The 16,251-nt window shown below is 44.7% G+C and overlaps 1 protein-coding gene across 5 annotated transcripts in view; it reads right to left on the bottom strand.

The window, feature by feature from the left end:
* Positions 1-16,251, bottom strand: part of LOC115152144 (casein kinase I) — a 68,739-nt gene that overhangs the window by 8,010 nt on the left and 44,478 nt on the right. Inside the window, exons 5-13 of one of the 5 annotated variants that reach the window (XM_029696697.1) lie at positions 12,788-12,939; positions 12,366-12,600; positions 8,838-8,923; positions 8,388-8,472; positions 7,757-7,905; positions 7,263-7,370; positions 4,121-4,234; positions 2,941-3,047; positions 1,022-1,045 (exon numbers count right to left, since the gene is read on the bottom strand). In XM_029696697.1, coding sequence (XP_029552557.1) covers positions 1,022-1,045; positions 2,941-3,047; positions 4,121-4,234; positions 7,263-7,370; positions 7,757-7,905; positions 8,388-8,472; positions 8,838-8,923; positions 12,366-12,600; positions 12,788-12,939 — 1,060 coding nt within the window. Of the gene's footprint in view, positions 1-1,021; positions 1,046-1,330; positions 1,619-2,940; positions 3,048-4,120; positions 4,235-7,262; positions 7,371-7,756; positions 7,906-8,387; positions 8,473-8,837; positions 8,924-12,365; positions 12,601-12,787; positions 12,940-16,251 lie in introns of those variants that run through there. The other 4 variants (XM_029696699.1, XM_029696700.1, XM_029696698.1 and 1 more) reach the window with 4 other exon arrangements.

Raw genomic sequence — 16,251 nt, 5'->3', positions numbered from 1 at the left:
CCCACAGTTGTCAAGTTGGCTGGATGTCCTTTGGGTGGTGGACCATTCGTGATACACACGGGAAACTGTTGAGCATGAAAAACCCAGCAGCGTTGCAGTTCTTGACAAAAACCAGTGCGCTTGGCACCTTCTACCATACCCCGTTCAAAGGCACTTACTGTAAATATTTTGTCTTGCCCATTCACCCTCTGAATGGCACACATACACAATCCATGTCTCAAGGCTTAAAAATAATTATTTAACATGTCTCCTCCCAATCATCTACACTGATTGAAGTGGATTTAACAAGTGACTACCATCGCTTTCACCTGGATTCACCTGGTCAGTCAGTCATGGAAAGAACAGGTGTTCTTAATGTTCGGTATACTCCATGTGTATCTCTCACTATTATCCCTTAAGACTCATGTTGCACTCAACTCAAAATATTCAAAATGTCAGCTTGTAAACAAACCCAACAGTGACACGTACGGGTTAAAGGGGTAATAAAGAACAAACGTTGAACATTTAACAGGTATAAGAATGAGTGTGAGAGTGTGACGGTGAAGAAGAAAGCAAACATTCAATGGGGAGGGAATACACCCAGACTCTGTATGCTACCCAGCTGGCCCAAAAACATTTGTCATTTTCTGCAATTAGATTGTACAAGGACGCAGGTTAATAACTGTAGAACCAACGTTCTAGTTCTTTGCGTGCCCTGTACGAACGCCACTCGCAAATCCGTTCTTGACAGAAAACAAAATCTTTGTGTGGCCCAGGCGTTAGTCTTTCCAGTTCACTCAACAAACTCTCAAAAGCTTCACATTTGAGCTACATAACCATCCTTCAGCTCCTCTCAGTAGTGTGAAAAGGATATTAAATCACATCATGTGAGAGGTCTAAAACCCAATATGAAAGTAACATAGTTATTTGTTTAATGGAAGGGGTGAAGCCAAGAAAGCAACACAGTGCTGGATATGTTGTCTGGTGCTAGTCTGGTCCACTCCCTGTTGAATGGCTGATGTGCATGGGAGCGGAGACTCACCACAGGTTGAGCAATTTCACGCAGCTACAGAGAGTGTGAGGAGAAAAGACATATTAATACTGTACAGAGAGAGAAAGAGAGGGACAACAACTCAAGATAGTCCTTCTGAAATGTAGAACTGCATGCACATACATACACACACACAGGCAAGAGACAAAACTGTGTCTGGGCAATGGAGGAAAGGACAATCATAGGGAATAATCAGAATAGGGATATCATCTGTAAATCTACTAGATGACATTGAATGTGAAGTTAGGTATACGATACTTATTAACTATTTTGAAATGATGATTGAACAGGTAGAACAGATTCTTACTAAACAAAAGGATTTTTATTTTGATATTTTTTGTTTTAGCTAGTTGGTATATTTTCAGAACATTTTAAGAAAATAATTCAGATAATCTTAACTTTTCCCCTCATATTGTAATTGAAACTGTAACGGAAACAAATGTGGATTTGTTGCAGATGATCAGTTTATCAGGAGATCCCCCATCCGGTCCCAACAGGTTCCAGCCACAAGAGACAACTTGTTAGGACTTTATCCTGGCTCAAGCAGTTTGACTTCTTGGATCCAATCCTCTTTGACTGAGCTTCAAACTGGTTGGGATTGGACAGTCAGTCAATCTCATGGATTGAGCAAAAGTCATAGTAAAGAAATGACCCCAATGACCACTTGCTGTTGTAAATTGTCTTCCAACACAAATAATAATAAAAGTGCTACTGAAAGAGACAGAGAGAGCGAGCCAGCTACGACAGAGCGACAGAGAGAGCGAGCCAGCTACGACAGAGCGACAGAGAGAGCCAGCCAGCTACGACAGAGCGACAGAGAGAGCCAGCCAGCTACGACAGAGCGACAGAGAGAGCCAGCCAGCTACGACAGAGCGACAGAGAGAGCCAGCCAGCTACGACAGAGCGACAGAGAGAGCGAGCCAGCTACGACAGAGCGACAGAGAGAGCCAGCCAGCTACGACAGAGCGACAGAGAGAGCCAGCCAGCTACGACAGAGCGACAGAGAGAGCCAGCCAGCTACGACAGAGCGACAGAGAGAGCCAGCCAGCTACGACAGAGCGACAGAGAGAGCCAGCCAGCTACGACAGAGCGACAGAGAGAGCCAGCCAGCTACGACAGAGCGAGAGAGCCAGCCAGCTACGACAGAGCGAGAGAGCCAGCCAGCTACGACAGAGCGAGAGAGCCAGCCAGCTACGACAGAGCGAGAGAGCCAGCCAGCTACGACAGAGCGAGAGAGCCAGCCAGCTACGACAGAGCGAGAGAGCCAGCCAGCTACGACAGAGCGAGAGAGCCAGCTACGACAGAGCGACAGAGAGAGAGAGCCAGCTGCGACAGAGCGACAGAGAGAGAGAGCCAGCTGCGACAGAGCGACAGAGAGAGAGAGCCAGCTGCGACAGAGCGACAGAGAGAGAGCCAGCTGCGACAGAGCGACAGAGAGAGAGCCAGCTGCGACAGAGCGACAGAGAGAGAGAGCCAGCTGCGACAGAGCGACAGAGAGAGAGAGCCAGCTGCGACAGAGCGACAGAGAGAGAGAGCCAGCTGCGACAGAGCGACAGAGAGAGAGAGCCAGCTACGACAGAGCGACAGAGAGAGAGAGCCAGCTACGACAGAGCGACAGAGAGAGAGAGCCAGCTACGACAGAGCGACAGAGAGAGAGAGCCAGCTACGACAGAGCGACAGAGAGAGAGAGCCAGCTACGACAGAGCGACAGAGAGAGAGAGCCAGCTACGACAGAGCGACAGAGAGAGAGAGCCAGCTACGACAGAGCGACAGAGAGAGAGAGCCAGCTACGACAGAGCGACAGAGAGAGAGAGCCAGCTACGACAGAGCGACAGAGAGAGAGAGCCAGCTACGACAGAGCGACAGAGAGAGAGCCAGCTACGACAGAAGACGAAGCACCAGATACATACTTGGCCTCTTCCACCACCTCCACCTCGGCCTGCGCTGTGATAGGTGCGTTGGAATGGGCCGTCATTGGGTCGTCTGCATTCAGGTCCCCATTGGTGGAGGTTACCACCTGAGGCACATGGGGGGGAGAAAAAGGTCATATCAGTTAAACCAAAATAAGGATTATTCTGCTAGGAGGAATAAAAACAGAAAAATACAACATTGACATGTCCATCATAAGGTCAACCAAACACTGACATGATCATAATATAGCCCAAAGTGTCATGATTACATTAAGTGCCTTGCTCAAGGGCACATAGACAAATGTTTCACTTAGTCGGCTAGGGGATTCGAACCAGCGACCTTTGGATTACTGGCCAAACGCTCTTAACCGTTAGGCTACTTGCCGCATTTTGTGACAACTTAACACTGTCACAACATAAAACTGTTTCTCACATATGTACACTAGCTTGCAGTAGGCCTAGCCAACTATCTCAACAACAACGTGTCAAGTTAGCGTAAAGCGGGTTGTCATAAGCTGTTACGATGACATCAGCTGTAATAAATGCTTATGGTATCTCTCCCGCTCGGTCACGCCCATGACAGTAGTATGTAGGCCCTCACCACAGAAACATCAACTAAAGTGAAGTTACCAATCTCCCTCCATACAGTTTAGCCATTGCCAGACATCCATGTGTGGCGCCATTTACCCATCTTATTAGCCTTTACCTCTACCCCTTTACTACCGGTCTCCCTTAATGGGAAAGGTTCTTGTTCGAGTGTGACTGAACGTGTTTGTCTGATGGGCCTTGTGAACCTGTCTCTCCCTGTCTGCCTCCTCCTCAGACAGAGTGTCTGCTTGCTGCTGTGTATGAGGCCGTCTCTCCTCTCTTGCTGCTAAACAGAAACACAACACGGACAGCCTCCTCTGTTGATCATCATAACAGCGTCACATACACATATACAGTACAACATTTTATCTTAAGCGTAAAGAGTAGGAGGTGCAAGCAATGCGGCGAGGGCCCCACCTAGCGATTCAATAAGAAGTTTCTGCCATACTGCTTTCATCTACTATGTCCCTTCTGATGTGTGGGTTAGAGGGTTATCAAGGACATAGGGAATGAAGCAGGTTGTTTGGTTTGACAGGCTGCCAGTGTACAGGTAGTTAACATTCGGGTCTCTCCGTTGTTGGTTGGTGTATACCTGCACAGAGCCCCCATGCCTGTCTGCAGCCAGGTGGGAGCTGCTCAGGTAGGAGGAATTTGTCTGCCGGTGGGGCTGTGCATCCCATGCTCCTCTGCGGTCTGATGCTGCCATCTGGTTGGTTGATTAGGGAGGCGGATGTGGACGTGGGTGGGCCGAGAGTGAGTGAGAGAGGAAGGCGCCGACAGGCCATGCAGCACAGAAAAAAAGCAAAAAAAAGCAAAGGTGAGACGTATTCATGGCTTTGCCACGCGTGTAAGTCATTGAGAACAACCAGGTCAAAACAAAAAGCTAAGCGTGAAAAGGCAAAAACAATAGCTTTAAAATGAGATACATTTGAGTATTTAAAGAAAAACGTTTTTAGCCAGTTAAGAGAATGCATGTTAGACAGTCATCTTTTTTTATTTCCTTATTTTATAACCCTGGTGTCTTCTCTAAGAGACTTGCGTTGTTTTTTTGACCTGAATCCTGGCTATATTGATTGAGAAGTCTGGACCAGGCAGGCTCTGCTTTGTCCCCCTGTAATTCTTTCATCACCGTTCCCTTGGACAGGACAGGTTGTACGTGACAGAACATTGAGGGATTAGCTGCTAATGGAGTTGTTGCAGGAGTTTTGGCAGGTGACTTACGCAGTCTGGGAGCTTTCAACTGGAAAACACTGTGTTCATTTCAGACTGGCATCTCCTGTCTCACAGGGCTGAAGCCCTGGCTCAGTAAAATGACTCACCTGATGGGGTGATCTAGGTCGACCTCCTCAAAACCAAGGACGTTCCCTTTCTCTCCCTCTCTCATTCAAGTCCACTCTGCCTTCTTCACCTTCCATCTCTTTCCGCTTTCTCCCTCCACCTAAATCCCCCCTCCATATCAATTCCTTCTCACCCTCCCTCTGTCTCTCCATCTCACAATCTCTGTCTGGCACATACTGTAGCACGAATGGTGGCACAGGTGGAGCACTGATTAGAGATTAGTCTGGGCCTCCTGGGCGCAACGCAGTCATAGGACAATCAAGTAGCACCACTCAAGCTGCAGCCAATCAGATTTGAGACAAGCTTCCCTGCCTGTCGGGAGCAAAGTTGGAGGACTTCCAGCGGAGAAATTCATTTTGCGGCTCTCCATGCCTCTCCGGTCGAACAGTCAGGCAGAGGCGGATATGGACAAGGTATTTTGGTGCCAACATTTGAAATATCATATGCTAGGATCCCAATATGCTAGGATCCCAATATGTTAGGATCCCTATTTTGACCTGAAAGCTGCTTTGCTTCTGTATTTTTCCAAAAGCGAATATGCAGAAAAATATAATTTTCACTAAAACAAGCCAAATAGGACAAACCCAAAACAAAAGATGATTGAAAGCAAGGCATGAACTCCGTGGAGCAGAGGCATCAAGTTGGAACAAACTATATGGTCTACTACTTGCACTAATTTAAATGATGTTGGATGTATTGTAGTGTAAACTATAAAAGCTTGTTGAGATCAAATTTAGACAATCCCAAAACCATAATCATAAGTCATTCAACTCAATAGCATTGACATGAACCTTCAACAGCTTTGCAGCTCACTCTAGGTCAATTATACAATTACACTCCCCTCTTAAACTCCCCTTTACTTGGACAGTATTGCTTGCTTGAACACCATATGCACTCCCTTCCATATTATTTGGACAGTGAAGCCAAAACTTTCAATTTGGCTCTACACGCCAGCATTACGGATTTGAGATCAAATGTTTTTTGAGGCGACAGTACAGAATGTAACCTTTTAAAAAGTTAAAACAGATGTATGAAAATACCGTAAAATAAAAAGGTGACATTCTGTGCTTGCTGCCTCATATGAAACATTTGATCTAAAATCCAAAATGCTTCAGCATAAAGTTCAAATTTAAAGTTTAGGCTTCACTCTACAAATAATAGGGAGGGAGTGTATATGGTGTTCAAACAAGCAATGCTTATCGATTGTCCGTGTGTGGCTGGCAGGGTTGTGCTAAATACGGCCGCTACAATCTAGAACCAAAACATTTGATCATATTACTCCAGTGCTAGTGGCTTCCTGATAAGTCTAGGGCTGATTTTGAGATTATACTGCTAAACAACAAAGCATTACATGGACTTGCTCCTACCCATCTTGTCGATTTCATCCTGCCGTACATACCTACACATACACTACGGTCACAAGACACAGGCGTCATTATTGTCCCTAGAATTTCTAAGCAAACAGCTGGAGGCAGGGCTTTCTCACATACAGCTACATTTTTTATGGAATGGTCTGCTGATCCATGTGAGAGATGCAGACTCGGTTTCAACCTTTAAGTCTTTAGTGAAGACTCATCTCTTCAGTAGGTCCTATGATTGCGTGTAGTCTGGCCAAGGGTTGTGAAGGTGAACGGAAAGGCACTGGAGTTACGAACCACCCTTGCGGTCTCTGCCTGGCCGGCTCCCCTCTCTCCACTGGGATTCTCTGCCTCTGACCCTATTATGGAGGCTAAGTCACTGGCTTGCTCCCATCGTGTGGTGGGGGAGAACTTCGTGGGCTATACTCGGCCTTGTCTCAGTGTAGTAAGTTAATGGTCTTTGATATCCCTTCAGATGTGCTTTGGCAATGTAGGTGAGGTTATATCCTGTCTGGTTGGCCCTGTTCAGGGGGTAAACTTTGGACGGGGCCACATTGTTGTTCCCCCCGTCTCAGTCTCCAGTATCTATGCTGCAATAGTCTATGTGCCAGGGGGCTAGGGTCAACCTGTCCCATCTGGTGTAATTCCCCTGTCTTAACTGGTGTCTTCTAGGGAGTTTTTCCGAGCCACTGCGCTTCTACATCTGCATTGCTTGCTCTCTGGGGTTTTAGGCTCGGTTTCTGTATAAGCACTTTGTGACAACTGTCCATTTCAAATCTCTGTCAATTTTGGAATTGGATTCCATGTCCAATTCAACTGACAGGAGTGGAAATGGAATTGAGTAGAACCATTGGGGTTGATGACATAGGAAACAAACTGAAATTGCATTCATGAAGTGGCTCCAAAACAAATCTCATTATGTTCTATGAGGATTTGTTGATTTATGAAATGGATTTTAGTATATTTTCGTGAAATTATTGGCATTTTCAGATACAGGCAGAGCTGAAGTGAACTGCTAAGTGAGACTACTGTGTTTACCTGGTTCCGGAGGGGTTGTTGCTGAGAGGGCCTGTCTCTGTTAGCATGGCTCTCTCTCGTGATGGCAGACGCACCCGAGTCCACGTTGACAGACCCCACTGGAGTAGGCTGAGAGAGCGAGAGAGCCCATTGGAGCAGAAACAACAAAGTAAATATAACGCAGAGAGCGAGACAGCAAGAGACCGAGACAGAGAGACAAAAAGACTCAAGTGGAGAACTGCCCAAAGAAAGTATGTCGTCTTCTTTGAAAAACTAGTTTTACAGTATTGTATGGCTTTCACTTGTTTTAAATGTCTATTGTACTTTTGATTTCACAGCTTTCCAGGTATGAACACAAATAACGTTTTTACTAGACCAAAACATACAGGACTGAACAGTTAACAAGCTGCTGCTAAATCAGCACATTTTCTCTAGTCTCTTTCAATAGCCTCAGTATGACTATTGTACGTGAGACTACACTTATGCTATTTAGCACGTGAATGCTAGCTACTCACAATCGGTCTGCCATCCCAGTCGTAGGTGTAGTCAAAAGTGTATCCTTTGCGCTCAAGCAGCTCGGTGAACAGAGTCCTCAAATACTCGTAGTCGGGCTTCTCGAAGAAGTCCAACCGCCGCACGTAGCGCAGGTACGTGGCCATCTCTTCTACAAGGGGTTGATACAGTCAGTCAACATGATTCAGGCAAAACAAGAGCTCCATCTAGTCACACAGTACCGGACAATAGACTGCATGGAGTTGCAGCACCTTATGTAACGAAGTAGAATAATTTTTTTGGTGGAACATAATTGATCCATTCCAACAGATGTACTTGAGAGACAAGGCCAATATCTTCTGAGAGAAGATAGAGGAGAAAAATGTGGTCAATGAGCATTCAAAGGTCAAGGAAACATTTGCAAACAGTGTCTTGCAAGTGCATATTCTTCTAATCCCTCCCCAATGCGCCTTTCCTTCAAGAATCATCTTCTGCTCACTTAAGCCCATTTCTCAGTCCAGCTCGCTCTTATACATTCTATTGCGATTATTAACTGCCACTTTACTACGTATGCCGTGCGGAGCGTGTTTTAGGAAATGTAACCACTTCACAAAGGCATCAAGTGTCAAGGTCAGAGTGGAAGATTGGCAATACCTGGAAAGCTTTCACAGAGGACCTCGATGGGAGTGTTGCGCTTGGTGTCGCCAATCTTCTGGTATCGCTCCTTCAGGGTGTCAGCCTGTAGGTAGAAGGCACACTGAGTTCAACACACTTTTGCCATCTCATCTCCTTCCCTTCACACTAATGTTAAACTTCCTCAGCAGTCTTTCAATTGCCCTCTTTTTTGCTCTTCTGCTTCGTTTAGGCTAGCATTCCCTCTACCCCTCTCTGAATCACTAGTAGTAGTAGTAGTAGTAGTGCATCACACTCTCCTAATATCTGGGTTGTGATTATTATTGGAGTACATTGTAGTAAAATGCCATGCAACAGAAAACAAAAATGAGCGTTTCCAAATTGGACAAATTCAGATAGTGCGATCCGTTTTTCTATCCATTTTGTGCCTACTGAAAACAACCCAGCTGACATCATGCCTAGCTCTCCTACCTTGAGTCCTTGCCACGGCAGACTCCCTCGTAGGAAATACATAAACATGTGGCCCAGGGCTTCCAGGTCATCCCGTCGACTTTGCTCTGAAACAAAAAGGGAGGGTTATCCGCTTTATGCTGCAACCGACGTCCAACCTACCTAACATATCCATGGGTTGGGGCTTATGTAGGACTTTCAATGCACTGAGCTCCAAATTAGGAACAAAATAGAACCTTTCTGATTTTGAATTACCTGTGGCTTACAGGCATGAAAGGCTATGTATGTACACATACACTACCGGTCAAAAGTTTTAGAACACCTACTCATTCAAGGGTTTCTCGTTATTTTTACTATTTTCAACATTGTAGAATAATAGTGAAGACATCAAAACTATGAAATAACACATATGGAATCATGTAGTAAGCAAAAAAAGTGTTAAACAAATCATAATATATTTTATATTTGAGATTCTTCAAAGTAGACACCCTTTGCCTTGATGACAGCTTTGCACACTTGGCCTTCTCTCAATCAGCTTCATGAGGTAGTCACCTGGAATGCATTTCAATTAACAGGTATGCCTTGTTTAAAGTAAATTTGTGGAATTTCTTTCCTTCTTAATGTGTTTGAGCCAATCAGTTGTGTTGTGACAAGGTAGGGGTGGTAAACAGAAGATAGTCCTATTTGGTAAAAGACCAAGTCCATATTATGGCAAGAACAGTTCAAATAAGCAAAGAGAAACGACAGTCCGTTACTTTAAGACATGAAGGTCAGTCAATGCGGAAAATGTCAACAACTTTGAAAGTGCAGTTGCAAAACCATCAAGCGCTATGATGAAACTGGCTCTCATGAGGACCGCCACAGGAAAGGAAGACCCAGAGTTACCTCTGCTGTAGAGGATAAGTTCATTAGAGTTACCAGCCTCAGATTGCAGCCCAAATAAATGTTTCAGAGTTCGAGTAACAGACACATCTCAACATCAACTGTTCAGAGGAGACTGTGAATCAGGCCTTCATGGTCGAATTGCTGCAAAGAAACCACTACTAAAGGACACCAATAAGAAGAAGAGACTTGCTTGGGCCAAGAAACACAAGCAATGGACATTAGACCATTGGAAAGTTGTCCTTTGGTCTGATGAGTCCAAATTGGACATTTTTGGTTCCTACCGCCATGTCTTTGTGAGATGCAGTGTGGGTGAACGGATGATCTCCGCATGTGTATTTCCCACAGTAAAGCATGGAGGTGGTGTGATGGTGTGGGGGAGCTTTGCTGGTGACACTGTCAGGGATTTATTTAGAATTCAAGGCACACTTAACCAGCATGGCTACCACAGCATTCTGCAGCGATAGTCCCACTAAGCCCAAACCAGATGGGATGTCGTACCATTTGTTTTTCAACAGGATAATGACGCAACACACCTCCAGGATGTGTAAGGGCTATTTGACCAAGAAGGAGAGTGATGGAGTGCTGCATCAGATGACCTGGCCTCCACAAATTGAGTAGGTTTGGGATGAGTCGGACTGCAGAGTGAAGGAAAAGCAGCCAACAAGTGCTCAGTTGGAAAAAGAGTTTGCAAAGCTGTCATCAAGGCAATGGGTGGCTATTTGAAGAATCTCAAATATAAAATATGTTTTGATTTGTTTAACACTTTTTTGGTTACTACATGATTCCATGCGTGTTATTTCATAGTTTTGATGTCTTCACTAATTATTCTACAATGTAGAAAATAGTAAAAATAAAGAAAAACCCTTGAATGAGTAGGTGTTCTAAAACTTTTGACCGGTAGCGTATAGCCGCGGGAAGTAAAAAAATCTACAAAAGTAGTAGTTCACTGGGCCTTTACTAGTCCTGTGTTAGCAGACCAATACAGCCTTCTGTAGTGCAGCCCCCCAAAAATTACAGCGCCGCAATATACAGTATATCAGTTTATTGCATAAATCGTGCATGCATTGGATTACAATGCTGGTGTGGTAAAATAATCCAGTACAGTTTAATGAATTACAATGTAGGCTAATCCAAGTGTAGGCTATGACACAATGTCAATGGAGAAGGCTAAAACATGGTCAGCGGCAGATCAAAGTAGCGGCACCAAGTCTCTGGGTGGGACGAGTTGTCCATGGTGCTGTCATTCAAGGTCCTTTATTTACCCTGTTCGCAAGAGCACAGGAAGGTTGCATTTTGGCTTCTGCTCAGCTGGATGAAGCCAGCGGGGACACATGTAGTTTACAGACACCATCGGCTACAGACCTACCACAGATCTGACTTGCAGTGGTGAAAATGACGTCATCATTTCCTCAATCAAGATTTGTACCGACAGATAACAGCCTATATTACAGGGCTCTCCAACCCTGCTCTCTTGGAGCGCTACCGTCCTGTAGGGTTTCACTCCAACCCTGCTCTTGGAGCGCTACCGTCCTGTAGGGTTTCACTCCAACCCTGCTCTTGGAGCGCTACCGTCCTGTAGGGTTTCACTCCAACCCTGCTCTTGGAGCGCTACCGTCCTGTAGGGTTTCACTCCAACCCTGCTCTTGGAGCGCTACCGTCCTGTAGGGTTTCACTCCAACCCTGCTCTTGGAGCGCTACCGTCCTGTAGGGTTTCACTCCAACCCTGCTCTTGGAGCGCTACCGTCCTGTAGGGTTTCACTCCAACCCTGCTCTTGGAGCGCTACCGTCCTGTAGGGTTTCACTCCAACCCTGCTCTTGGAGCGCTACCGTCCTGTAGGGTTTCACTCCAACCCTGCTCTTGGAGCGCTACCGTCCTGTAGGGTTTCACTCCAACCCTGCTCTTGGAGCGCTACCGTCCTGTAGGGTTTCACTCCAACCCCAGTTGAAACTAACCTGATTCATCTTATAAACCAGCTACTTATTAGAATCAGGTGCGCTAGATTAGGGTTGGAATGAAAACCTACAGGATGGTAGCTCTCCAGGAACAGGGTTGGAGATCCCTGTTATAAAATATGCATAAAATGCATCCTCCAATAGCAATGTCTGCTTATGTCCACACATATTGTCTCAAGAAAATGTTATATTTTTAATACCCTCAAACACCAAGTTAGACATACCTATAGGCCATCATCACTGTCAATCATGAATGATAATTATTCATGTTTTACCAGTGAAACTGCATCAGTGCACACATGTAGCCTACGGTTCTTCATTATTCTTCATTATTCGCCAGAGAGAAGACGGGGAAGAAACCACAATTAACCTAGACTGCTGTAGCTTACATATTTATTTGGTTTGTAATTGTATTGTTTTTCATGGAATTTTTGTGGTGATTAAATATATTTATTTAGAATAGATCAGAATAAAAGTGAGGTCCCTCGGGCTCCCCCAGCATTACTCATTTGCAGCACCCCCACACTACTTCCCGTGGCCATGTGTAAACAGGACAGACTAGAAAAAAATTGCAAAGGCAATGCGCTTCAAATTGCAGAGTTCAGCCAATCAAATATGAGAGTAGCCTATACTGTATCCATGTAAGTACCACACAGGGAAGTTGAGACAAGTTATGTTGTCTGGTAGAGGGGAGAAGTACTGTAGCCCTACCTTTTCCCAAGTGGGTGTTGATAGACATGTAGCGGGCGGTCCCTGTGAGACTCTTGTGCTCCCTGTACGGAATGTGTTTTTTGGTCTCGGGATCGATGTACTCTTTAGCCAGGCCAAAGTCGATGATGTGGATGATGTGCTCCTGCTTGTGCCCCTGCCGCCCGATGAGGAAGTTCTCGGGCTTCACGTCTCGGTAGATGAGGTTCTTGGAGTGGACGTACTCCATCCGTGAAAGCTGGGGAGCGTAGTGTGTGTGACGGTCAACCGCATGCACTCAACAAAAAGGTGTACACACACACACACAACTCCATGCACACCGAAAAACTGAATGGACATCCACACTGGGACATACAATCAGAACAGACACATGGGCATAATTCACCAAAACAAGCTTTTGTCATTTGGATGTAAACTTTACTTACCAGCTGAATAGCCATCATTAAGACTGTCTTGAGAGAGAAGGTCCTGTCACAGAGGTCAAAGAGGTCTTCTAGACTGGGGCCCAGCAGCTCTAACACCATGGCATTGTATTTCCCACACGGCCCAAAGTAGAAGACCTGAGGAAGACCCTCCGCTGAGATAGAGAGGGCGAGAGAGAGGGATGGATAGTGGGAGAGGAAAATAAAAAAAATATAGAAAGAAGTCCATTTAAACTGAAATTTGAAAAGACCATCAGTAGAACAAATCATATGACAAACAATTTAGAGTTTGGATTATGCAGTGTTCAATTAATTTCTTTCGAATATGCATGAGGGTGTGGCAGCGCAGTTTACATGCCCATTTAACGGCTCTACCTGTGAGACCACATACCTGGGTATTGTTTCATCATTAGCCTTTTTGGAACTAGTTTGTACTCCAGTCACATGCAGGACTTGAGACGAGCAGTAGTTATGCTGTACATAACACTTCACAAGTGGCATCTAAAGATGGCCCAAGTGGTTTGGTTGGGGTTTGTTATGAGTGTTGTTCTGAATTGTCTGTTGCAGCTGTTAGAAGCCATCTTCTAATACCCATCTCAGGAGGGAACAGAGAGGAATGGTGCCCAGAGGAACCTGGGCAAGCTAATAACGACGGTCATGAAACCCACAACTAGAACCGCCCCCATTTTCTAAAGCCAAGTAGCCATTAGCGCAAAACTACAACAGTGATGGGACTGCAAAAATATCCTGAATTATCTCTGCTGTGTTACAACTCGAGGAGAATTGCTGCTAAAAAAACGATTAATAACAGAGGGAAGGATACATTTTGGGAATTTTAGAGTGGCTCAATCCATTGGGATTGCAACCTGCTCCGTACTCCGCTCCAATAACATCCCCGGTGTGATGTTTCTTGTATGAGCTGAGCTCAGCGAGAAAGTGAGCTTTTTCCCCCCTCTCAAAGAGTGCTCTGGACGAGTACGGCGGATGAGTTTGTGCATTTATCAACAATACAGGAGTGAGTGGATTTCAGATATTTTTTCCTGACTGAGCATATTTTAGTCACAAATTGTTGTGTATAGGCATCATTTTACTTAAATGTAACTTAAGAGTGCTTCAGAGAATATCATTGAAATTCAAAAACGCCATGAAAATGACGTGGACGACAGAGGCTAACTACAGAGGTTGAGAGCTCCAAAACGATCCAATAGCAAACTCCCATCTGTACAGCAAAACAACGTTATTCTGGAGTAGTGCAGAAGTATCCTAGACATTATTTGAGGCTCCGGGAATGACAGTTGCCCGGTGCATCAATGCCCAAGTTACCTTTTACAATGATCTGAACAATGGGGATTTCATTCCCAGCACCATAAACAAGACGAGAGAGAGCATGGTGGAGTCGAAGAAGAGTTAATAATATTCCCCTTGGACAAAAGAAAGTGAGAAAGAAGATGAGCCAAGGAAAAAAATATAGTTGTGGAAAGTGTGTGTCTCTATGACAAGAGGGGCCCAGACAAGCAGCAGCGGAGTAGGTCAACAATTAGCCAACGTGTACAAGCTTGGAGGCTCACAAACAGAGTAATGTGACAGAGGTAAGTGAGCAAGCAGAATGTGGGAGTGGGCAGGTGTTTCCAAGCTTGACGGAGGGAGGGAGCGAGGGAGGGCGCCAGAGAAATACGAGCTCCTAAGAAAAGCCCAGTGGTCCTGAAGGCCCGCTCTGTGTGTAATGTGAGAAAGGACAACGTCGACGACAGCAAACGGCCACGTTCTCATGTCTTCTATATGCTGCCTAACTGTCGAGGCATTACAGGAGTTCCACTCTACAAGCTATTAACACAAATGTGATTTTACCTTACCCCTTCGCCTCCCTAAACCAATTCGTATTTGCACCATGTTTTTACCAAGTTTCGGAATGATGAAAATGGCAACTGGTCTCAGATCCCATTAAATTTAAGCAGAGGCGGGATAAAAGCCTGTTAATGCCATGAGAGTGCATCTTTTGAAATGCTTTGGGGGAAAAAATGAATTCAGTCACACAGGAGCAAATGTCGGCTTATCCTGAGACACGCAACCAATCAAACCATTAATCCACCCCCACACTCAAAGAACAGTCAGGCCTGAGTCACCTAGCTAGTCATCAATAATGGCAGCTCTGTCTGTATGCATCTCATGTAATTTATACCTGAATAAAAAAAAACTCAATTTAGCTCTCCAGCAAAGGTAGGCACATCAAACATACTCCACACCCACACTGTTCCAAAACGACAACAAACTATGGATCAATGCATGTCAGAGATGTGGAATCTCTCCTGGCTTGACAGCATGTTCATGAGTTTGGGATTATTTCAACACCGTCATTTACGAGTTTGGTCCATTTTTCTTTTTCATTGTCTTTTGTTTGGAGTGCTCCGTGTGAGCAATGAGTGTGTGACTGGTTTCTCTGCCCTGATAACGTGTGTGACTGGTTTCTCTGTCCTGATAACGTTGAAGGACCGTGCCTGAGCACGCACAGAAGTAGGCCTACCTGGCCTGCTGTGCGCCAACGTAGGGAAGTCCGATTTCTGATCGTCTTAACTCACTACATCCACCACTAATAAGCTGGTGCTCTCGCATTCGTAGAATTTTAGTAGAATTTTTACTTTATCATTTAAATTCTGATCTTTATGATTTTTATTTATTTAACCAGGTAGGCAAGTTGAGAACAAGTTCTCATTTACAATTGCGACCTGGCCAAGATAAAGCAAAGCAGTTCGACAACATACAAAAACAGAGTAACACATGGAGTAAAACAACATATAATCAATGATACAGTAGAGAAAATAAGACTATATACAATGTGAGCAAATGATGTGAGATAAGGGAGGTAATGGCAAAAAAGGCCATGGTGGCAAAGTAAATACAGTATAGCAAGTAAAACACTGGAATGGTAGATTTGTAGTTTGAAGAAAGTTGAAAGTTAAAATATAAATAATATGGTGCAAAGGAGCAAAAATAAATAAAATAAATAAATAAATAAATACAGTAGGGGAAGAGGTAGTAGTTTGGGCTAAATTATAGATGGGCTGTGTACAGGTGCAGTGATCTGTGAGCTGCTCTGACAGCTGGTGCTTAAAGCTAGTGAGGGAGATAACCATGTGTTAACCATGTGACAATGATTGAGGAACAAAAACATTATTGAATTGAAACTCTTCCACAAAAATGCACATAGAAAATATTAATAAATGACACGCAGGTAGGTAGAAATGGAAGGTTAAAATTGTAAGCTTCCCCAAACTTGAAACTCATGAGGCACCTATGGTCTTTACTATAACACCCAATTATATAATGCGGAAGTTGTTGCACACATAGGAGGTCCTGTGAAAAAACACACCCACTGACAGAAATCATTCACTAGGCCTAATTTAGCTCTCCCTACCACTAGTGTCTCCGTTTTCAACTTCTTCTACCCCACTGACGGGGAAGGCTAAGGG

Source organism: Salmo trutta, chromosome 17 (assembly GCF_901001165.1).
Source record: "Salmo trutta chromosome 17, fSalTru1.1, whole genome shotgun sequence".
Lineage (NCBI taxonomy): Eukaryota > Metazoa > Chordata > Actinopteri > Salmoniformes > Salmonidae > Salmo > Salmo trutta.
The sequence above is the reverse complement of the archived record's forward strand: the minus strand, read 5'-3'. Positions and strand labels throughout refer to the sequence as shown.